This window comes from Neopelma chrysocephalum, unplaced genomic scaffold (genome assembly GCF_003984885.1).
Source record: "Neopelma chrysocephalum unplaced genomic scaffold, ASM398488v2 Primary Assembly neopelma1_43, whole genome shotgun sequence".
NCBI lineage: Eukaryota > Metazoa > Chordata > Aves > Passeriformes > Pipridae > Neopelma > Neopelma chrysocephalum.
This window is the reverse complement of record NW_020897702.1, coordinates 23,456,742-23,480,344: the sequence shown is the minus strand read 5'-3', so window position 1 is coordinate 23,480,344 and position 23,603 is coordinate 23,456,742. Positions and strand designations below refer to the sequence as shown.

At 43.3% G+C, this 23,603-nt stretch overlaps 1 protein-coding gene across 1 annotated transcript; it reads right to left on the bottom strand.

The window, feature by feature from the left end:
* Positions 1-3,570: 3,570 nt before the first annotated feature.
* FKBP4 (FKBP prolyl isomerase 4) lies at positions 3,571-21,491 on the bottom strand. Its single transcript, XM_027677664.1, has 10 exons — positions 21,241-21,491; positions 17,408-17,552; positions 15,922-16,064; positions 11,485-11,605; positions 10,760-10,916; positions 9,641-9,731; positions 9,210-9,293; positions 8,332-8,517; positions 7,588-7,827; positions 3,571-3,721 (listed from the first exon to the last, which is right to left on the bottom strand). The coding sequence occupies exons 1-10, from the start codon at positions 21,322-21,324 to the stop codon at positions 3,623-3,625; spliced, it is 1,350 nt and encodes a 449-aa protein (XP_027533465.1). The 5' UTR covers positions 21,325-21,491; the 3' UTR covers positions 3,571-3,622.
* Between the last annotated feature and the right edge of the window lie 2,112 nt (positions 21,492-23,603).

Below are 23,603 nucleotides of genomic sequence, written 5' to 3'. Positions count from 1 at the left end.
AGTAGTACTTTCAAGACTGCTCACACTTAACATATCCACCACTGACTCTAGAATTTTTTAGATGTGCTACAGAAATCATCTGACTTTTTGCTTTCAGAAACAAGTAGAACTGTCGTGCCTGTGGGATATTTTTGAAAACTGCTATTGAACAACTTATCATTAGGAGTTGGTGCTATGCTTATTTTAACAGCAACAACAGTTTCTGTCAGAGGCTGTTATTTCCAGTAATAATTACCAACAAATCAAGGTATTTGCTTGCTGGAGAAAAAGTACTCTTGCTTGGCATTCCTGCCCTCTTTCACACTTTTCCATGTCTATTAATCCCTTGTTGTAACTCCAGTCGACACACGCTGTTGTTTCCCACAAGAGGCAATAATGCTTTGGTACAAGTTTTTCCACATACACACGGCTGTTGCTATCAAGTTAGAACTCATGAAAAACACCTGTATTACCTGGCAGCTCTAAGATTTTATTAGGCAAATCAAATCAGCATTTCCTTAAACATGATGATCTACCAAACACTCTATCCTGCCTCTTCTATCCCACTCCCACACCGCTGAAGCGTAGGGCACTGCTACACTGCGTACACTGTGCAGAGCAGTGCAGCTCACAGCTCCCTAAGCCAGACAGCCCAGCAGCAGGTGGTGAATTAATTATCTCGGGCCCAGTACAATGTGTCAAGCAGCTCTTACGATTTTGGTGACAGTCCAGTTCTACAGCTGCAGTGCCCGAGCTTTCCTGGCACTGCTGTGGGGCAGGTACTGGCAACCCCCCAGCCCCAAAAAAACCCATAAGTAAGCACTTATACAGTATTTCTGTCTCAGGAAAGGAGACTGGGAATTCAAACTAAGATTTCCAACATAATTCATGTTAAAACAGAGATACCCTCTGCAATATATACACAATTCCAGCCCATTGCATGCCATGCAAATCTTTCTCACCATAAAAAAAAACCACCAAACACTTTTTTTCATCTGAGAAGAACAGATTATCTACCTTCCTTCTGCAGAGCAAGCAAAAAGTGCCCCTGCAGCTAGAATGGTCTCAAAACAGGACACTGGAGATGCTGAGTTTAACATTACACGACAGGATAAACAGAACAGCTGAGTTTGAGTACTATGTTCCATGCCTGCAGACAAACAAAAAACCCACCCCAGCAAAAAGCCCCCACAAAACCCAAAAGCACACCCAGCCCCAAACAAGACACACAAACTGCAGAAAGAAGCAGAATACCAAGTAATAGCTTTCTTGTGAGATGGGGATAAGCAGACATTAGAATCACTCAGGAGTTTGTAGTTCATTAGGATTTAGAAGTATTTGTAATATGTAAACCATTATCACTTACTTTCTCTTCAAAGCCAGTCACTTTTAGGTATAAATATTGAGGGTTTTTTTCCTCTGGTCCAGTTCCACAACATGGGGAGCAAAGAGGAAGGTAGCAAAATGAACAGATAATAAGCTCTATACATAGGTTACAGACTTGCTTTTTGAAGTTTTCACCAACATATTTTTTCCTCTTGCAAATATATGTGTAAATATTTTATCAAATATTGGGGAAATTTTCTATGGTAATGAACAAACAACATAGAAAAATAATCAAGACACTGTGGATAAAAAAAACAATGAATGACCAAAGGACAGTAAATTCTCTCAATTCTGTGCAAATTCCAATAAAAACCCACGAAAAGTTCAGTTTTCTTGAGTTTAATTGGAGCTTTATTACTTAAGCTGTGACTTCAGTCTTTACCTTCAGCAATTTGCAAAGAGGAGGCATACAAGAAAGGTTACAATATTTAATAGAAGGGACTCCTTACTGAACATGGGGAAAGACGGCAACCCTAGGGCAGAACTGAGAGTGCCAATTTGTTCTGAAGTCTCATGTGAGGACCCCTGGAAAAAGCTGATTACTTGAAAGAAGTCAAGGAAATAAACGTAGAAAGCAGAACCTGGGATTCAACTAAGCTGGAACCAGAAAGAAGCAAACACCAATGACAAAATGGAAACTACCGACCTGTCAGCCTCAGCTCTGTGCCTGGGAAGATCACGAAACAGATCCTCCCAGATGCTATGCTAAGGCACATGGAAAATGGGGGTGATTAAAAACAGCCAGCACAGCTTCACCAAGGACCAGTCCTGCCTGATAAACCTAGTGGCCTTCTGTGGTGGAGTGACTACATCAGTGGACAAAGGAAGGGCTACAGATGCCATTTATCTGGACTTCTGTAAAGCCTTTAACAGGGTCCCCCGCATCATCCCTCTCTCTAAATTGGAGAGATGGATTCAACGAGTGGGACTGCTAGATGGATAAGAAATTGGTTGGATGGTCACATCCAGAGGGTAATAGTCAATGGCTCAGAGTCCCGATGGACATCAGTGACAAGTTGTGTCCCTCAGGGGTCCGTATTGGGACCAGAGTTACTTAATATCTTCATAAATGACATAGATGAAGGGTTTGAGTACATGCTCAGCAAATGTGCAGATGACACTAAGCTGAATGATGCACTTGACACATCTGAAGGATGGGATGCCATCCAGAAGGACCTGGACAAGCTCGGGAAGTGGGCCCATGGGAATCTCACAAGGTTTAACAAGGCCAAGTACAAGTTGCTGCACATGGGTTGAAGCAAGCCCTGATATCAATATAGGCTGGGCATGAACAGATCAAGAGCAGCCCTGCTGAGAAGGACTTGGGAGTGCTGGTGGATGAGAAGCTGGATATGACCCAGCAGTGTGCACTGGCAGCCCAGAAGGCCAATTGTATCCTGGGCTGCATCAAAAGCAGTGTGGGCAGCAGGTCGAGGGAGGTGATTCTGCCCCTCTGCTGTGCTCTGGTGAGACCCCATCCAGAGCACTGCATCCACCTCTGGGGTCCTCAGCAAAGGAAGGACATCAACCTGTTGGAATCAGTCCAGAGGAGGCCATTAATTAGAGGGATGGAGCACCTCTCCTTACGAGAAAAAGCTGAGAGAATTGGGATTGTTCAGCTTGGAAAAGAGAAGGCTTCAGGACGAGCAAATTGTGGCCTGCCAGTACCTGAAGGGAGCCTACAAGAAACATGGAGAGAGACTATTTACAAGGGCAAATAGTGACAACACAAGGGAGAATGGCTTCAAACTGAAAGAGGGTAGGTTTAGATTAGATATTAGGAAGAAATTCTTTACTGTGAGGGTGGTGAGGCACTGGAACAGGTTGCCCAGAGACATTGTGGATGACCCATTCCTGGAAGTGTTCAAGGCCAGGCGGGATGGAGCTCTGAGCAATCTGGTCTAGTGGAAGGTGTCCCTGCCTTTGGCAGGGAGGTTGGAACTAGATGGTCTTTGAGGTCCCTCCCAACTCAAGCCATTCTATGATTCTATGAAAATGCAAATAAACCAAGCAGAGTAAATCCAGACAGAACCCAAACAGTATCAGAGGCTGAATGAATAAATAAAAGTCACTAGGATTAAACCGGATTTATGCTGCCACTCAGCCTCTTGAACAGCCACATAAAGCTGTAACTGACTGTGGCATGGTGGCTTCAGCCTCTGCTCCCTTGAAGCCACTATCCAACCAGGTAGAAAAATAAAGGTCTAATTCACTGGAAATTCTTTCATTTACAAAACTAATGGAATAGGGTTTGTTTTTATGCTTCTGCTTCAACTTCTGATTTATCTTCAACTCCATTCTGCTCATCTTTCATTTCTGCATCTTCAGTGTGGCTGGTCTGAAGAGTAGCAGCTGACTAAATGGGAGAGAAAAAGAAAATACATTATTATAATTACAAAACTGTTAGCACAAACACTGTTTGATTCTCATCACTAGGAAACCCAGTCTCCCCTGCAAGACTGAATTCATATAGTAGGAGCTTCACGAGAAACTAAAAATTTCTTTTCATTTTTCATGCAACTAAGAAACCAGATGCAGTTTAGAAGAGGCTGAGATATAATACTGATATTAGGTGTTTATGATTCATAATGCCTGCACACGCTTGCCATATAACACTTTCTTAGAAAAGTCTTAACTAAAATTCATTTACAAAGCTTCTGCACAGAACTGCTTTTGTCCTGCTTCAATTTCAATGTGATTCATTTTTAGCCATTCCCATAGCCTACCCCCACGCCCTCCAGTCTGTTATGAGGCACACTTGGGCTCAGCATGCAAAGAACTATCTTTGTTGGACAACTTCGTTTCATGAAGAGTGACTTCAACTCAACAACAGTGATTTGGATGTCATCTGTAAGAGCTTAGCTGGAAGAAAGTATGATCTGACAAGGTGGCTGCTCTAAAGCCCTCTCCTTGCTGCATCTTCCAGTCCACATAAAGGCAGGAGGCAGAGAGCCATGTGGCAGGAGTCCAAGGTTAGGTTTTTCAATAGGACATAACCAGCACATCCTAGCCTTGCAATAATTTTCAAACACAGTAAAGGGAGGTAAAAATGTCTTGGTCTTTTTATCTCAAAAACTAGTGCAATGAAACTGCTATTCCACCTGCCAGCCTAGTACCTTGAACCATCTGTTTTATTATGATGTTGGCAGACAAAACCAAGCAAAGTCTTAAGCATGCAATGCTGGGAGAGGTGAATAAGAGGGGGAAAAGAGGCAGAATCCTTTAATGTTACATCAACTTGGCTGCAACAAGAAACCAGTTAAAAGAACATCCAGGCATCAAAGGTCAACCTTTCATCCTTAGAAGCATTCTGTAAACCACACAAGAGCCAAGTCTTCTCTCCACAGAAAATCTGTTAGCTGGCAATCCTGGGCTTAAAATAAGGTGATAAACGTCTTGACCTTTAAAAATCCACACTTTACATATGTGAACTATTTGAATTCGTGAAAGGAACTACTGATGCAAGAGTGGCTGGTGAATTCAACAGACTGTAAGATGTGCAGTGTCAGGAATCTCAGAACTATGGTCCAAGCTACCCTCTTAGCAAGCGGAAGATATTTGGTAAACAAACCAACTTCCTCAGAACTTTGATGTTCTACTACCACCGCTAATGGAGAAACTGTTGGAGCTGGAGTAAAGCAAAATTATAAATGCATTAACAGGAAAACAAGTTTTTCATGCAAGAAAGCGACCTCAATTCTGACCTAGAGAGTAAGCGTCCTTTACAGTTTACAGTTCCAGCAATCCCATTTCATATAAAATCATATCCATTTAAGGTAGGCCAGATGGCTCAGAGACAAAAAAAACAATGCACATTCCCAAGACCAACTTACTTGTTGAGAAGAATTCACCAGGCCAATGGTATTCTGCCTTGTATCAGAAACGGTGTGGCCAGCAGGACCTGAGCAGTGATTGTCCACCTGTACTGGGCACTGCTGAGGCCACACCTCAAGTACTGTGTCCAGTTTTGGGCCCCTCACCTCAAGAAAGACATTCAGGTGCTGAAGCAAGTCCATAGAAGGGCAACAGAGCTGGGGAAGGGTCTGGAACACAAGTCTGATGACAAGCAGCTGAGGGAACTGCAGGTATGTAGCCTGGAGAAAAGGAGGCTCTCTACAACTACCTGAAAGGAGGGTGTAGCAAGGTGTAGGTCAGCCTCTTCTCCCAGGCAACGAGCAACAGGACAAGATGAAATGGCCCCAAATTGTGCCAGGGAAGGCTCAGAGTGGATATCAGGAAAAATTCCTTCACAGAAAGCCCAGGGCAATGCTTGAGTCACCATCCCTGGAGGTATTTAGGTGTAGATGTGACTCTTAGGGACGTGGGTTAGTGGTGGACTTGGCAGTGTTAGGTTGTTGTTTGAGATCTTTCATTTACAGTCAGTAGGATTCCATCCTAAAGGATTTTACGGCTTTAAGCTGATTTAACCCAAGCAGATAGGAAAACTGGAACTAAGTGCTATGTCTTTCTAGTATCCCAAACAGCCTGCAACGCAAAGATTGTGAGACTGCCTTTTGCCAAGAATATTACACTTGCTTCAGCAACCCACTCTTCCTCTCTCAACAGCAGATCTTGCTGTGTCCCACACCTAGAGGAGGAAGCAAGATTCCCAGCAGCTGTGCTAACTGAAAGGAACCTTCACAACAGAGCCTGACAGCTGGCAATTAAATCCTGCCATTTTAAAAGTGAAGATGCCTAACAGTGAAATAATTCTAGTTTAGTTGCTGTATCTTTACCTTCCTGAGATTTCTTCATTAAAGCCTACGAAAACTAAGATACCGTGTAGCTTTACACCACTATATCTAGAAATACAAAATAGTTCCTTCCAAGCTCCAATAAGCAAGGACTGTTGACACCAGGCTGCCTTAGCCAGAAAAAAAAAAAAAGAGATGGTTGTGAAGTGCTTAATGTAGGAAATTGTCAGCTGACAGTCTGAGATGACTGAACTGTCAGGATACACTCATCTGGGGACACCAGGCCTCTGGAAAGACTCAATGACACAGTTAACCACAGGTAATTAACATACCAATATCTAACAATTTTTTATATTCTCCATGCGTATTCTGGAAAGGTGGACACAAAGATCTGAGAAAATAACCTCACAAGATGCAAGCTTCTGCACTCCCCAATGTTACTGAGGCAATTTGAGTATGATGTAAATCCCAGATTTATCTTAGAAGTTACAGGTCTACCTAGTCCTTCCGCACCATCAGATCTAAGGAAAAGAAACAACATTGTCTTAGGATATGTGATTTTCACTAGTAACTTGGAACGTTTCTTACTAGCTGATACAATCTTGTTATAACCTGTATCCACATATAATGGCCAGTCTTTGCGAACGAAGATTTGGGGAAAGGTCTTTTTACCTTTCCAGCCTGCACAAGGGATTTTTTAGGTGAGACACAGCCTGCGCTGAACTGAGCCCACCCTTTAATCCTAAAGTTCATCTGCCGGGGCCAAGCGAGCTTGGACAATGGCAGTGAGGTCCTCAGGACGTAGGTTTGTTTAGAGTGACCTTCTCATAGATGGATGGCCTTACAGGGCTAACGGGCTCCATCTGCCCGGGGGACTGGCTGGGATTCGAACCTGGGTCGCAGAGGTGAGAGTCCTGCATGCTAACCACTAGGCCACCAGGGGTCCCTGTATCCACATACTGCCATTATTAATTGAACTAGTATTTACTGAAGTTCCAGTGAATGCTTATTATGAAAACCAACCATTTGTAGAATAATCAATCCATGACATTTGAAATAGAGACCATTAACCACTTCTTAATGTCTCCATGAGAAGCAAGATGGTGCTCAGCACCATCTGTATGGCAGACATGAGGTCTCACTAGATAGGCCACCCAGGCACCAGAACAGCCTGTTCTTTAGAACAATTGGTTCAAGGAGAAAAGGTGCTTTTTTAACTGGAACATTATCATCTTTGTATCTCATCACTTCAATTGCTTTCTGATTAACACTGGTCTGTTGCAAATTCAGTTGAAATAAGTAAAAGCATTCTGTGCAGTGCTTGGTACCGCTAGCTTCTTGTTCAAACAAGATGGCCTCATAATTTTGACTGCTGGCTATTTTGAGTTCAACCTCTGGTCCCCAAATGAGTCTACTTGAATATTCTCCTGCTATAATTATCTGTTATAAGAAGTAAGCTGAATACCTAAACTGTTCCTTGTCTAACACGACACCACCTCTTGTAGTCTTCTGGAGTAGTGTTACTTACCTTTAAGTCTTTGTCTGCAAGCCTTTGGAACATGTTGGCGTACATCTTTTTCTCCTTCTCATGCTGCTCTCGTATTTTTTGCTGACAAGTTACCAGTTGCACTTTGGCAGCTTTGTTACTTGGATAAAGCTGTATCACTTTCTGGAAATCTCCTCGGGCCAACTCAAAGTCATTGACAGCCAAATGCGCTTCTCCACGCCGGAAGAGGCCTTTTTCATTGTTGCTATCCAGTTCGAGTGCCTGCATTAAAAAACAAAACCAAACCAGATACAAGAGTGATTTTTCTTTTATAAAACCTCAGAATACCAGAGACTGCTAGGAACTGTATCTTCTGATACAGACTCACAAGTCTTGTCAGGGCTTACTAGTATGTGAGTAGAATACAGTATAAGTTAGTACAAAGAGGAATGAATATAGTAGGCTATTTGACAGAAAACCAGCAAGTCTAAGATTTAGTCCTGGCTCTAATCCAGCTCTTTGAAAGATGACTACTTTCACCAAGTGTTTCTAATTTCTAAACACTTGAATATTCTCCATGTAGCAGTGAGTTAGAAAAAGATGTGGACAGTAATTAAAAAAGTAATTGAAAATCTGTTAGGTATTTTTAGTGTATTCAGTACTATCCAAATGCCAGCTGATAAGAAAGGCCCAACACCACATGGCCTGTTGTTTGTCCGATTTCTAAAGCAGAAGATAAACTGCACAAGCAGTCTGACAGTTTAAGAATAAATAAATCCCTACTACCTTGTTGCAGTTTTCCAAAGCTTGTGAGTATTCCTTTAGCTTGAGATGGCACATAGCTAGATTAAGGTGGGCAGCAAGCCTCAAGCTTTTGGCTTTTGATTCCTCCTCATCAGAGAGTCCTGATTCATGCTCCAGCCACGACACAATCTTCTTATACTGTAATGCTGCCCGCTTGTATTTTCCCTCCTGTAAACAAGGCAGTTCAATTATCACACAGCTCATCACAGTAACTCTTACATCCCTCTTGCCCCTTCTGCTTACCTTGAGCAATAGATTTGAAAAAAAAATTTGATCAGAAAATAACTTCTATCATCAAAAACATACTACTTCCGAAAGCCATTCCTGCATAGGATCAGAATATCCTTAGGAATACCTACTGGTTCCCCACTAAATCTAGGGATATATGCCAGCATTGATACCTCACTCGCAACTCCCACCTTGTATTCAACTTTTGATACAAAGAAAAACAAAACGGGGCATTTTTATAATGTGTTACAAAGATAACGGGGAAACTCTTTAGCTGGTTAAATTGCTTGAAACAGCTTTGTCACAAATATTTACCCAAATGAATGTTGTTCATTCACAGCAGTATCCCACAGCAGAAACTTATATACTGTAACCTTGCTACAATTCCATGTATGCCCCAAAGTTATCTGTAGGTACAGCAAACAGCTTTAACAGAGAACTCCCTGCAGAGTTAGTTCTTTGGATAATCCAACTGAGTTTCTTTTTTTCAGACAACTTCCCCTCCAGTTCTCCCTGTAAAATCTCACAGAATACCATGAACACCACTCAGAAATGACAGAAGCTGTAATCATCATTATCAGTTCATGACATGGACTAAGAGATGCTATTATTACTTGGGGACTGTAACTTACCTTGAAGTACTGAGTGCCTCTCTCCTTCACAATGGAGCTTTGTTCCAACTTCTCATCCGTGTTCATTTCCCAAGACTCCTTAGCCTACCCAAAAAGGAATAGTTCAAGTCAACTTCAGCACAACAATACAACTTCTAGGGAAATCAAGTGGCTATGTTGCTTCCCATAGTGAGGTAGAGATCGGTTTGGCTTTGCAGAGCTTTGCACTGCTGCTGGAAACCAGCCTAGAGCATGAGAGATGGCAAAGGACAGGGAACCAATAAGAATAAGGGCCATTTCAGCCAAGAGCTCCAGTGTGTCATCATCTCTGGCAACAGTGGCCTCCTTATTTCAGATCACCATTCAAGGATTCCACTGTCCTTGTTTAAGCTGCACTCGCACTTCTTCCTCCACCTCCAGGATCTCTTTGGGGTTTCATCTCTTGTTCCTACCTTTTCAAAGCTTTTGAGTTTCACTTCATACTGCAGCTCTGCATCTGGAGGGATCTGAAATTTCTCATTCCCAGTGCTTCCAAAACCGTAGCTATAAGATGGGTGTGGAGTGCAGAGGGAGAAACAAACAAAGAAGACAGTTCAGAATTGTCCATCCAGCTGTATTTTCTACATAGGAAGATGAAGACAAAAACCCCAAGCAAATCTGGGATGCCTATACATCATTATTACAAGACATAAAGACTTCAAGAATTCTAGATACAATTCTAAAATTAGCAAGCACAAGGCAGAAGAAAGCAAGAGAAATCTAGTGTTCATTTCATTTAGCTCTTACCAGTTCCTATTATGGTTTTTTTTAGCTTAGGTGAAGGAAAAGCAAGTTATCTCTCCAAAAAAAAAAAAACAAACAAAACAACCAACTTTCAAGTTATATGCATTTTGCTTTATATTCATGGACTGAAACTGAGTGTTTCCTTCAGAGCACCTGAATTTTAGTACTATTCTTAGAAAAGCAAAGACAATGAATACTAAGATGAAGTGAACAGCTGCACACTTAACATACTGTTAATGAACTGATAAACAGGAACTGCCTACAGAAAGGTTCTGTGAAGCAACTCCAGTAAGAAGCTGCATATTAGCAGGAAAACCCTCAAGATCAGATTGCTTTGCTTTTCTGCTCTTATCAGGTTCAGTTCAAGTTTAAAAAACTTAATAAATACTGAAATTAAAATTAACATTTGATGAAAACAATCTGTGCAAATCCACTTCAGATGTGTTCTCACTGTAACGAGAAAATTCTGCTTACGTCTAGGACTAGATATGCACTGTTATACAGTAAGAACTAACAAAGAGGGACCACAAAAATCTAAGTTATAGAGCAACAATATTTTTTAAAATATTCACAGAGATCAACACTATAGAGATTTAAGTAAATCTTATTTCTTTTGTAGTGCTACTACTTCATTATGAAGCGGCAAACCAATCTGAGCTCAATACTTCTCATACACCAGTTGTTACCACAGCACCGAAAAAACTGAAAAGTGTTATAACAAAGCACTTAATTCTTGCCAGATTCTTAGTATAGGCCCTTCAAGTATCAAAAGATCAGGGAAAGTGTACCTGGGTTTGAGATAGAACACGGATTCCTCTGATTTCTCCATTTTTTGAATTGCTTTCTCCAGACCATGAGGAAGATCAAAGTTTTCACCTTCCCCAATCTCAAACCGCAATTCCCGCTTGTCAAAAACACGACCTGCGTATCGGCCTTCAAACTGGACTAGTAAGAAAAAATAGAACAACACAGATTAAAATCAGAATATATATATATATATGGTACGGGGGAGATAGCACAGGAGTACACTGGGAGTTCTATATAGGCAGGCAGCACAAACAAAGTGCCAAAGCCTTTTTCTAAACAGTGTTTTTTAACAGCTACCTATGCATGGTGGCTACTGGCAGGAAACAGAACTTCTGCTGTTAAACTTAATAACCCCCTTTTTTTTTGTTCATCTGTTTGTTTTTTCCATTCGAACAACAGGTCCCAGAATGATCCCTCTCTTGTTCCTCAGCAAATGGAAATACTTCATTAGACTCATCAACCTTTTGTGATCAGATAAGCACTTCAACAGATTCAGTATCACTGGAAGAACACAGTTGCTGCTGGAAAATGTAAACCTTGCTAGAAATAAGAGAATGAAATCTTACTCTAGGTTGTTAAGTTACTTGGTAAAGGAAAGAAAAGCTGTGTATTCCTCTCTCTCAGGGCAAGGACTTGTAGATTATGAAAAAGGTTTTGCCATCCCACATGGTAAACCCATTTACTAATTGTGTAACAACAAACTTACTCTCTACGAGTGCATCCTCATTGGGCTTGGAGTAGCCCTCCCCTTTTTTACGGATTCTCCGGATGATGCCACCATCTTCTTCATCAGTGAGGTCCTCCCCCTTGAACTCAAAAAGTTCTATCTGTGGAGGGAAGAAACACCTTGCATTTATTCTCACTACACCAATTTGGTAGCTCCCAGAATTTGTTCTACAGTGATCTTTGAAACTATAGCTTTGTAGGAAGTCACTATCTTAGTTAATGACCTGTAAGATATGGGATAGCCAAGGCTCTGAAGATGATATTGGATGGAAACCAGTAGATCCTGGAAGGAAACCTATTGAAGAATTTCAACTTTCAGGCTATATTCAAGCCTTTTCAGCTATTTTTCTCCACCAATCTTGGTCTCCCAATACTAAAAATTAGATCCTTTAAATTAAAGGACTGTGAACCTGGCTTCTGAATAAAGCTTATATGAGCCACAATGCTTAGAGTTTACTTTAAAAAAAAAAAAAAGATTCTATTGGCTTCTTTAATACTATTTTTGCCAATGTCTGCAGGCAGAACTATGGATAATTGTTTTTGGTTGAGGTTTGATGTTTTCCTAATATGAGGGAAAATACCTTTTGAACACATTAAGCCAGGAAGAATTTACTCTCACTTGCCACTCTGCAGTGCTACCACACTGATCAGCTGTCCCCTCTTCTTACTCTACAGTCAAGTGGAACCACCAGTAGTGTCACTGCAGCCATGGACCAAGGTTTTTAAGTAAGGCAAGGACAAAAGGAGCAGGACAATAAAAAGAAGATGTAATTCTTATCCTTAATTCATGATTATACCCTTAATTTCATCAATGGTCAAATTCAGATCAACTTTAAAGTGCTTGGAATGAAGCTTTAACTGATTCCAAATGCTTGTCCTGAAACATTAAAACAAATTCAAGAATATATTTTCAAACTTCAGCCATTCCCTACTCATTTCTTCATCCTCCTACTCTTGTGCCACAGGACAGTAGTTTCAAAACTTCTGTGCATTCTCCCTTGCATGCCTGCACAGAGCCAGAGTTATCTTTTTACTTGTTACATTTTCCCTTCTAGTCTTGCTGTACCATTTTGTATTGTGAGATCATTTCAGAAAAAAAATACTTCCAGAAGAAGGATAAAAGAAAAAAAACATGATCTGGCCCACCTTTAATCTAAACTCCCTGCTGCAATAAATTGTTTAGAATTTTGAAGAGCCAGTGTTAATGTAGGAAATACCTATCCAGTCTGAATCTTCACATGCCCTCCCCAAGTCTCTAATGTAAAATCATAGTTTCATGTGGGAGTACCATGATGAGATGGAAAAATAGTCTAGTTACAAAACATATTTGTTGTTGCTATGAAATGAATTAAAAAGATATTTTGTATTCCATGTTTGAGTAAAACAATAGTAAAAACAGCACAAAAGAGCAAGCCATTATAATCAGAATTGTTAAGACTACCTCATTTAGGAAAAAAAAAAGTTCAGGGCTAATGCTGTGAAGGTTCCTCACACCGGACTTAAGATACCTAGAATGTAAAAGGAATTGAATATCCACCAACACAAAGAGTACTTCCACTTTTTATTTTGACGGACACCTAGTAATGAATAATATTCTGGTCTTTCTCTTCAGTCTGTCTGAAAAATGTTGTAATTCCTGAACATTCTACTGATGGCCATACAGGTATGTGTGTCCCTTTTTTTTCCTCCCAAAACTGAACACCAGTATTCTATGGAATAATCTACCTATTTATATTGTTCAGCAAAAACAATCATGAGTAAATAAAAAAAAAAACCAAAACAACAAAACACCACCAGATCAAAAAAAACAAATCATAGGATGTCAATTATTTCAGGTCATAAAGAAATGCTGATGAGATGACACAGATACAAAATCTTTTAATGTAAGTTTTAGAGGGTCCTTTCTAAGGCAACCTGTACAAAATTTTGGTATGGTGTTAAGCAATTGCAAAGGACCCATGCTGACATTGTTTCAAATAATAAAAAGGAAACGTAGAAGCAAAACTAAAAAAGTGGAAACTTAAAAGACTAAGTGCCTGAGAGTCATACTAGTCAGAAATTACTTTTACCTAATAACACTTAGGAAAACTTTCCAGATCTAACTTCCAACCAACACCCCCAGTCAGGACACATCCAGCACTGTATATTTGGTGCAGCCAGTCAGCTGCAGGCTGTTTTATTAGGGAAGCACAAAACCATCATAGGCAGCTTCAGTGCTTTTCTTTCTTTCTCCCTTTATTCCTTTAACATTACTGCTTAGAAAGGCACTAGGGGATATCAAGGATCATGAATGAAACACTGCTTACCCAGAAAATGATGGAGAGGTCAGACTGGCATCGTTAAGGAAAACCCAGTGAGAAGTGAATAACCTGGATGACTACTTCAGATAGACTCAATAGTAGTCTGATGGAACAAATCCCATCTTGCTTTGATTCATACTTTTATTTATCAAAACACTGGGTATTATCTCATTGCAGGTCAGTGAAAGCTTCTCTGCTTTGTACTGTCCATGCACATCCTGTGTACTAGTGCTAAGCCTTTAAGAATGCTCCACTGTGCTGCAAAGGTACAAGGTCTTGAGCTTTTAGCTTGCATTTGAATCATCCGCTCAGTGTTTTTTCTCTCCCCCTTGTATCCTGTCCTGATTACACTTAGTTTCACTAGCATGTGTGTGAAGCACACAGCACTCCAACTTGTAGTTTGATCCAATAAGTAAGCCATGAGTAACTTAAGATTTATACAGAAGAAAATGCTGTTTACCAACAGCTTTACAAGATATTATTTTTCAACAGCCAACTACAGAAATAATGGCATTAATTTTGATGTACTTAAAATAAGTTGCCATCCCTTAGTGACACTACCTATACTAGCACTGTTTTTTTAATCCTTCTGCACAAAATATGTCTTTAATCCTATTACTCACTAGTCCATGGGGGAAAAAGAAATGCCAATACACTATCCAAATGTAATACAAATACAATATCCAGCTATGTGAAGGTCAATGGCATCCTGGCTTGTATCAGGAACAGTGTGGCCAGCAGGACCTGGGCAGTGATTGTCCACCTGTACTGGGCATTGCTGAGGCCACACCTCAAATGCTGTGTCCAGTTTTGGGCCCACCACTGCAAGAAAGACACTGAGGTGCTGGAGCATGTCCAGAGAAGGGCAACAAAGCTGGTGAAGGGTCTAGAGAGTAAGTTCTAAGAGGAACAGCTGAGGGAACTGCAGGTAGGTTCAGCCTGGAGAAAAAGATGCTCAGGGGGTACCTTCTTGTTGTACACTATACAACTACCTGAAAGGAGGCTGTAGTGAGGTGGGGTCAGACTCTTCTCCCAAGTAACAAGTCCCAGGACAAGATGAAATGGCCTCAAGGTGCATCAGGGGAGGTTTGGATTGGATATTTGCATTAGAACAGGCTGCCCAGGGAAGTGGTTGAGACACCTTCCTTGGAGGTATTTAGGTGTAGATGTGGTACTTGAGGACATGGTTTAGTGATGCACTTGGCAGTTTTAGGTTTAAACTGGACTAAATGGTCTTAAAGGTCTTTTCCAGCCTAAATAATTTTATGATTCTATGTATAATTTACCATTCTTAACAGATGTTAATTGTTTCCAATAAAAACTAAATACTCCATGAGCTATTTTGAGCAATCATCGAGTTTTAAAACTTTCTGTATGCCCCTAACATAGGAGTCCATTCAATTGATTAAGTATTTTAGAGCAAAGTAATTTTAAAAATCCCACTTAAAAAGAATCTGCCTTCTTTCAGGTAGAATTTATTTTAAAGTAATTGTTGGAAAATTGAACTGTTTCAACAGTAGGAAAAATATATCCTCTCCAAACACTGTTGAGACTGTCAGAGCATGCTTCAGAAACAGCTTTAGTATCATCCTCCATGGAAAAAATCAAACACAAGTCTCAGCATTCTGAGCAACCATTCTTGCTGTTGAAATAACGCACAAGAGACAGTTGCTATTTCCACACCCTTTTGGGAAGAGGTTTGAGGGAGTGACTTAAAGATCAGTAGGAGACAAATTCTCTCCTCTCCCGGTGAGGTTAAGAGAAATAACTGGCTCCATTTCATTTTCTCAACTACTTCAGAGTCCATCCGCCCTCCCAGCGTGCTCTTTCCTACTGCAAATCATTCCTTAACTAACATTGAAACCGAACACTGGAAACCATTCAAGTATTTTAAAAATGCCGAAAAAAAAGGAACCCAAGCCATTGCAGATCAGTAGCAGCCAGACTAAAACTTTGCCTACACTACCCAAAATTGACCATATTGTTTTCTTTAGAAAACCTAACAATCCTTTCAAAACTCAGTTTTGAAAGCATATTGCATCACACATTTTCTACTGTGAAATATGACTTTTGCTTGTTTTTCAAGTGTACAGTTTTAATGACCATCTCTCACTTACCTCAAAAATCAGTGTAGCATTGGGAGGTATCTTTGGGGGGCTCCCAGCTGAGCCATAGGCATATTCTGGTTTACATGTAATCCGACAGATTTCACCGATCTTCATAGTTGCCACAGCAATGTCCCATGCTTTGATCACCTCACCTATACAAGTCAAATGTCAATCACATGATTGCAAGGTATACATGAAAAGCATGATCAGCTGAAACTCAGTATCATCACTTCTAGCATACAGAAGAAGCTAGGATAGCAGAAACACTGAAGGACTTGTGCTCACTCTCATCTACCTACATCAGTTTTAAGCTTAATCAAATTCTGAAGTTTCCTGGGACCCAAATTTGTCTACGTTTCTTCATTCCAGGTGTAGCAACTCTTTTCATAGAATCATAGAACAGATTGGATTGGAAGGGACCTGAAAGGTCACCTAGTTCCAACCCCTCTGCCAGGGGCAGGGACCCTGCGCTTCCTTCCTTAGAGAGAATACAAGTCATCTGAACACAGACACAGGCTGAAGTGCTTGGCACAGTCTCAAGTGTGAGGAAGTAACAATAAACTCTTCCGAGAGGAAGGTCTCAGGGTGAGAGATTGCCTGCTCGTGTTTTGAAAACAATCCAAACCAACAGCCTTTTCTCTCTGTACTTTATCAGTTGGCAAAGAGCAGCACTAGTGGTAACTAAAAGTTACAAACATTTGTAACAAAAAGGGGGAGGAAAATAGAAATAGTATTCCTTCCAAAGCCAAAAAGGAACAGAAGTTGTAACAAAATTCGCTTTTTCAAGCTCTCCTACTTGCTGCTCCTTTCAAGTCCATCAAGCAGCCTGTTAATCTTGTATTAATAGGTACACTTAATATCTCAAATTTCAGTACAATGAATAAATCTCTTTTTTAAGAAAAGAGATAGTATCCATTTAGTTAAAAGCAGCAGGGAAAATATAATATTGAGGAATAAGATTTGCTGGAACAAGGATGCTTGGATTTTTGCATTCAAAAAATGAAGGATTTTGATAATGAAGAGATGCACTGCTCAAAGACTCATATGTGGGTTAATTTGGGAATTTTGTGGAAAAGGGAGTATATTTCATCATGCAGCAGCTGACAGCTGCTTCTGTGCACCCTGTCCCAGTATCTAGTCACAAATAAATACTCTGGAACTGGAGTCTGCCAAACAAAAAAAAAAACACACAACAAAAAAACAAACAAAATGCATATTCTGGCATATTTAACTACCCTTTGTCACTACACTTCAGGGTAGATTTGCTCCCCTGGGGTGCTTTGTCTGAGGCCTGTGAATCCTTCATCAGGCCTCAAGGGGCTACAGTTTTCTCATTCAGAAAAATCTCAAAGACATTCTGACTGGGCCATTCTGAGAGAACAAACTCTGAAAACAAGTTTAAGTAGTAACTTCAAAAGGCAAAGGAGGATCACACACAAGGAAATTCTACCTCAATTATTAGCAAAACTGATCAATACCAAACACAAGATATTACCTTTCCCCAAGTCAAATGAAAATTTGTCTCTCCTGTCCAGACTGGAGTCAAATTTTGTGCCATCAAGAAGCCATCCTGTGTAATGGACAGTCACTTTATCACCTATCATTGGAGACTCTGTCCCACTGCCTTCTCTCTTGACAACCTGAGAAAAACATTAAGAAAACAACATTAAGATCATGGAAACTAAGTCTGCCTATTGGACATTAAGTCCATTTACTTAGATGCATGCATTATCATCTTCAGTAGATAAAGGATTTGGAGGTTTACTTCAGTTATCTGGAAATGGATTGACTATTCTGTCTGCAGATTAGCAGTGCTGCAAATGCAGAACCTCAAGATGGCTGTGCTGTGATACGAGAACTTAATTGGCAACAGTTGGCACCAGATTACAGATCTCTGCATCTATAGTTAGCCATGTCACTTACCTTTGCTCAATAAGATTTCAAATGTTCTTGAAACTCAAACCCCCCCTCAAAAGGGGGTTTTTGCTTGATTCAAGTATTTGCCTCACCACCTTTCTATCATAACACCCCACTTCAGTGTTCTAGGCAAAGCATTTAAACAAGAAAACAAGGTGGTTGTTTCCATGCAAAATCTATACTAATATGTAATCTCAGATTACTTGAGTTAAACCAGGCAGTTTAACAAAGGTTAACAGAATCTCACCACAGAGCAGGTTAGTTTTATCAGCCTACAGAGCAGTACTTAAAAATTATTATATTGCATTAATTTTGTCTCCCTGCAAATCTGACATGGATTGCCAGCACATCTCACATACAGCTGCAAGGATTTGATCTTCTTCTCAAGAGGTTCCCCAGTGCGCCCAGCAGGACCGGTATCAACTACATCTACACTATCCAAAAAGCAAGATTGGCCAATCTCTCTGATGTTCATTTGAAATTCACACAAAAATAGAGAATAATAATGACATATCTCATAGGCAAGGAAGTGAAGCCTTGCCCGTAACAGGATTCCTGAAGTTCAGATTTGCATTTTCTCCAATACCAATTGAAACCATCTAGCTCTGAGCCAAAGTTGTGCATTCCTTCAGCTAGGCAAAAATGGAGGACCCTATTTGCTTGGATCGTGGAGACCTGGAAAACATACTGTTCATACAAGATAAACATTTATTCAAGGCCACTTACTCAAAAGTATGGATTGGCATCCCTTCTTTAAAGAAAAGCTATACAAGTGTCATGTTTCTACACCAATCATGTTTTTCACTGAAGGAAGCAGACCCATGGGAGTCTCCTTCACAAATTTTAACTTCTTACAACCCACCACTGTCAAACTCCTACTTTCCCTCCCACCATCCCTGCAACTATACAACTGAAATGCCAGTACTCTCCATCCAAAGCCAAGGCAATGTCGGCAGTTTCTGTCAGACTCTTAACAAGCTGAAAGCACCTCACTGGATTCATAAAACAAAGAAAAAATCCACAAACAAAGAAAATTCAGAAAAAAAATACTACCTGCTGTTTCCTAAGGCGAGAATGGTCAGTGTGAAAAAGGATGCCTGACCTCACACAGCACACCATCCCTTTACTCTGCACTGCATCATGCTACAGCAGCTATTAGCATGACAAAACTAATCTACTGGTATCTCTCCCAAGGAAGGCAACAGTTCAAGAAACCACTCAAGAGAGATAAGGAAACAGAGACCTACGAAAAAACCCGATGAATCTGGTAATCAACCTAACCTACATAATGCTTATATACATATAAAGTGGATCCAAACTACTTATTTTAAGGTAGACAGTCTGAAAGGCTTTTGAAAAAGTAACTACATTTAACGCAAATTCACTAAGCTTTTCCCAATACCATATTCTTGTAGTGTCATACCAAGGTATCCCACAGTTGTGAATATCTCGTTTTCATTATTTATACAGTATTATTCTTTCACAATTATTGCATTTTGAGGAGACTCAAGTTTCTCTTTTTTCACAGACTCAATATGGCAACCCTATTTTCTGTAAGGTTTACATTTCCGCTTCATATGGAGAAACAGGATTTTCCAGTTCATACTGTGGATTTCAAATAGTTTATTTCTAAACTTAAAAACTTACACTAGAAATAGTGCAAGCACATTCAGCAGTATCAGGTAAAAACCTGTGGATACTATTCTGATACAAAGCTAGTGAACAAATAAGCACACTCCTGGAATCAGTGCAATGATACCAGTACAAAATTGGTGTAGGTTTGTTCAGAGCTAGACCCTTGGTTTCAATGGGTGCATTCGGCACTCCAGAAATTACTAGCAAAATAAAATCCATGAAGGCTGGAGTTCATGACCTCTACAGTATTTTGCTTATCAATTCACCATCTCACCTTCTTTGTGGTTTTCACCACCTCAGTTATTTTGCTAGTATTTTTTACTCCCCTCCTTAAAAAAATTTGAAGTTAAAAAAAAAAAAAGGCAAAAACCAAAAACACCCCCCAAACACATGCTGCTTCATCATCTAAAGTAGGTACTGCATGGATTAGGCAGACGATCACTGCCTTCCACCGTGCTCAAGGGACCTGAACTGTGGGAGACCCAGAGGCACCTTCTGGGCAACCGTGCTTGCAGACGAGAACTCTGACCTGATTATTGTGCTATGTGCAAAAACCAGAAATTCTCACCAAAGCATGCTAGCAGGAAAGATGGGAAAGAGTATAGAAGACAAAATCTGGTCCCTGCTACCCCTCCTGAATGGGAGACGGCGCCTCTGTGACAAACCTAAAATTTAAAGTCAGAGGGCTCTAAAGGTTAAGACCAGAATTTTGCCTTTCCTGTGGCGCCACTTTTTTCTTCTGAATACTGAAATTTTACTGCGATCGAATAACGCTACTAAGGATCGTTACAGGTTTTAGCAGAGACTGAGGAAGTTTCTAGAGATATGGAAATAGGCGACGTCTGACAGAGGAAGTTCGTGCAACTCCCCCTCACGGTATAAATTCTGCTGCCCTTATCGCCTGGCTTCCTAGTTTACAAAGGGGAGCAGCCGCTCCGCCGGAATGCGCGGCACCGCCGGAGACCTGCCCGGCCGCCCGCCAAGCAGCACCGCGGGGCAGCGGCACCGAGGGGCGGCCGCCCCGCTCCGCTGCTGCCGCCGCGCCCGCCCGCACCGCGCACCGCCGGGCCTGGGGGGCCGCCGTGCCCCGACGAAGAGCGCCGTGCCCGGAGCTCGAAGAGCGGAGCGCGGCGCGGCCGGGCACCGGCGGGGACCTGCACCGAGTCCACGTGCCCGGCCGGGGCTCCATCTTTAATTCCCAGCCCCAAACACGTGCTGGCGGGGCGGACCCGGACCCCCAAAACCTGCCGTGCGGGCAGAGCCCCGCCATGCGAGCCGGGCGGTGAGCCCGGCCTGGCCCTCCCATCCCGCATCACACCCCGCAGACCCGGGGAATAGCCCGAACGGAGCGGGAAAGCGCCTTTCCCCTGCACAGTCGTGTGTCCCGTCCCCCCCCCCCTCTACCCCGGGCTTTCCCGGCGGGCAGCCTGGGCTCCGGCTCGCCCGGGCCAGGGAAGTTGGAGCCGGGAGGAGAGGGGAGCCGCCGCGTGGGAGCCCCCGCGGGCGAGCGGGCAGCGCTTGCGCAGCCGGGGCGCGCTCTCGCCCTCCCCGGTCGCCGCCGCCGATGTTTAATCGCCCGCGCTGCGCCAACCCGGCCGGGGCTGCCCGGGGACCGCCTCGTCCCCTTCTCCGCGGGCGACATAACGGGCCTGGCGCGGCCAGGGCGCCCGGGAAGCACCCGCTCGCAGGCCAAGAGAAACGCCTCCTCTCCCCGCCGGCGCAGGGACCACCGCGAGTCAGCGCGGGGGGTGAAGATGGGGAACAGCCGCCTGGTACCTTGAGGACGCCCTCATCCTGCTTGGGGGTGATGTCTGTCCCTTCCAGGGGAGCCCCGTCCGCTTTCATCTCCTCCGCCGTCATCCTGCCCGCCGCTGCCACCGCTGCGCAGGGAAGGGCCGCCTCGCGGGGTCGGTGCTGGACTGGGCACCGGGAATGGGGCTGAGGGAGCGCCTCGCTGCACCTCCGGCTCTGAGCACCGCGGGCGGGGGCGGGCGCCACACGCCTCCTTCCCTGCTGCTCTCGCCGCAGCGCCGGCCCCCGATCGGCGGGGAGGAGGAGGAAGGGGAGGGGAGAGGGAGGGACCGAGAAGTTTCTAGAGCAGCCGCCAGGCTGCCGCAAAGCGCCTGGCTGTGCCAGGGGCCGGGGTGAAAGTGTGCGTCGCCCCCGGGGGCGGAGAGGCCATCGCCGGCGGGGCGGGGGTAAGGCAGCCGCCTGGCTGCGTTACACGTCTGGGGCGGCGGGGACTACGGAGAAGAAGAGGAGGAGGAAGAGGAATAGATTATTCATGACAGGAGGAAGGGCGCGCTTTTACAGCGCTGGGCTTGCGGAGCAGGAGCGCCCACGGCTCGCAGGTGTTGCAGGGGTGCCTGGCCCGGCAGCGAGGAGGAGCTGCTGCGCCCTGCCCTGCCTTGGACAGGTTTCGCTGGAAGCTGCATTTAGAGTGAAAGTAACCCTCCTGCCCTCTCAGTAGTAGCAGCCCCCCTCGTCCCCCTTCGGTATGAGCAGCCCTGTGCAGGTGCGTGGGTTTGTATTCTTTTCGCCCACCTCGCGGTTGTGGACGGTCACAGGAAAGGTTGTACAAGCGGGCACGGAAGCACCGTGCCGGCAACGAGCTCAGACATCCCTTGGCTTGCAGGGCTGGGGATCACGTTAGGAGCCATGTACTTGAAACCGATTTGTTTCCCAGGACCAGGGAAGGTGAAGACGTGCTTAAAGCACAGCGTGTAAGCTCTGTGTTTCGCCCATCTGTATCCATACGGATAAAGTTAGCACCGTTTTGTTCCTCAACCTGCCGGTGGAATATTTCGGGATGCATAAATAAAAACGGTGATACGGTGCTTTTGGCCAAATCATTTCCAATGATCTAAAATCAGACTAGAACCTTGTCCATGATCTTGGGCATAAATAACTAAAGCAAGAGTTAAATGGATTCAACCTTCCACTGCAAGCCATTAATACCGGCCGCCCCGTGCAGCTTTGCCTACCCCCCCGCATAGGGTGGCACCTTTCCCGGCTCTTCTTGAACTTTCCACTCTCTCCCTCCGCTTTCCCCCTGGGTGCCGGGCTCTGGGCGGATGCGGTGGTACCGCAGCCCCGCCTGCCAACCTGCTGCAGACGCTCCTCCGCGCCGCCGGCTCCAAAAAAGCGCCGGGGCTGCTCAACTGCGTCCGTACCGCACATACTCGCTGAGCGGCGGAGGGATGGACAGCCGCCTGCTTCTTATGCGCGTTCTTCCTTTGCATCTTCAGCGTGATGTTTGAGCCTTCATTAACAAAACCGGGTACTGAGGGTGAAAGGAAGGGGGTTCGCAGGCAGGTGTGCAGTGTTCCGGAGTTACTTTTCCCTCGCACCACGGGCCCATACAGTGCAGACCTCTAAGTTCAGAAGGGATCCCTGGAAAGGCTGCAGAAAGTTTGGCAGTGTGTGAGCTTGCTCTGTGAGTCCTGATGCTGCATGCAACCTGAAGTTGTTCTGTGCCAGTATAAAGCTGTATCTGTGCATGGTGCACAAAAACTCCAGCACCCTTAGGTGGGGTCTGCTGATGCCAAAGGAAAGTAGTAGCAATAGAGCCTAAATGAAGAACCTGTAGTTACTTCAGCAAGTGGGTATAAACTGCAAAATCTACAGGTTTCCCCTGAGGAAGAGCCTGCTTTTCAGCCCCAAGCAAACATACACTTTAGTGCACTTTCAAACTGAGTAAGCAGGGGGAAGGTGGAGAAGGAGAGAATTGTGGTTTCTGTGTGCATTTAGTCTAGAAGCTTCTAGCTGCTTTCAGTTTGCAATTTAACATGGATGAGTTATTTGATTGCAGATTAGATCTGTAGGAGGTTCTGTACATAGACTCTAGACCCTGATACACTGAGGAACAGAGAGAAGCATCTAAGCTGGTTCTGGTCCAGCAGGTCTAGCAGGTCTTGCTAGGGGAGGCACAGCAAAAATATCGGAGATACTTCTTCATCTAATGAGTCTGTATGGCACTGAATTTACGTTCTCCAGTCAGTACTAACACACAAATTCTCCACAATCCCAATTCATCAGGTCTGACCTCTTTCTTTTCATCTAAATTTTCTAATAATAAACCAAATATAGTTGGTTTAATATAAATTTTTGCAGATCATCTGCTTCATGTTGGCAATGAA

What these genes read in the sequence shown, in the direction of transcription:
- FKBP4 (XM_027677664.1), bottom strand. Translation starts at nt 21,324, where the DNA reads ATGACGGCGGAGGAGATGAAAGCGGACGGGGCTCCCCTGGAAGGGACA. An exon ending in TGAGGATGCACTCGTAGAGA is followed by an intron (nt 10,917 to 11,484) that starts GTAAGTTTGTTG and finishes TTTTCTTACTAG; the next exon opens with TCCAGTTTGAAGGCCGATAC. An exon ending in AACTCAAAAGCTTTGAAAAG is followed by an intron (nt 9,294 to 9,640) that starts GTAGGAACAAGA and finishes CTTTTTGGGTAG; the next exon opens with GCTAAGGAGTCTTGGGAAAT.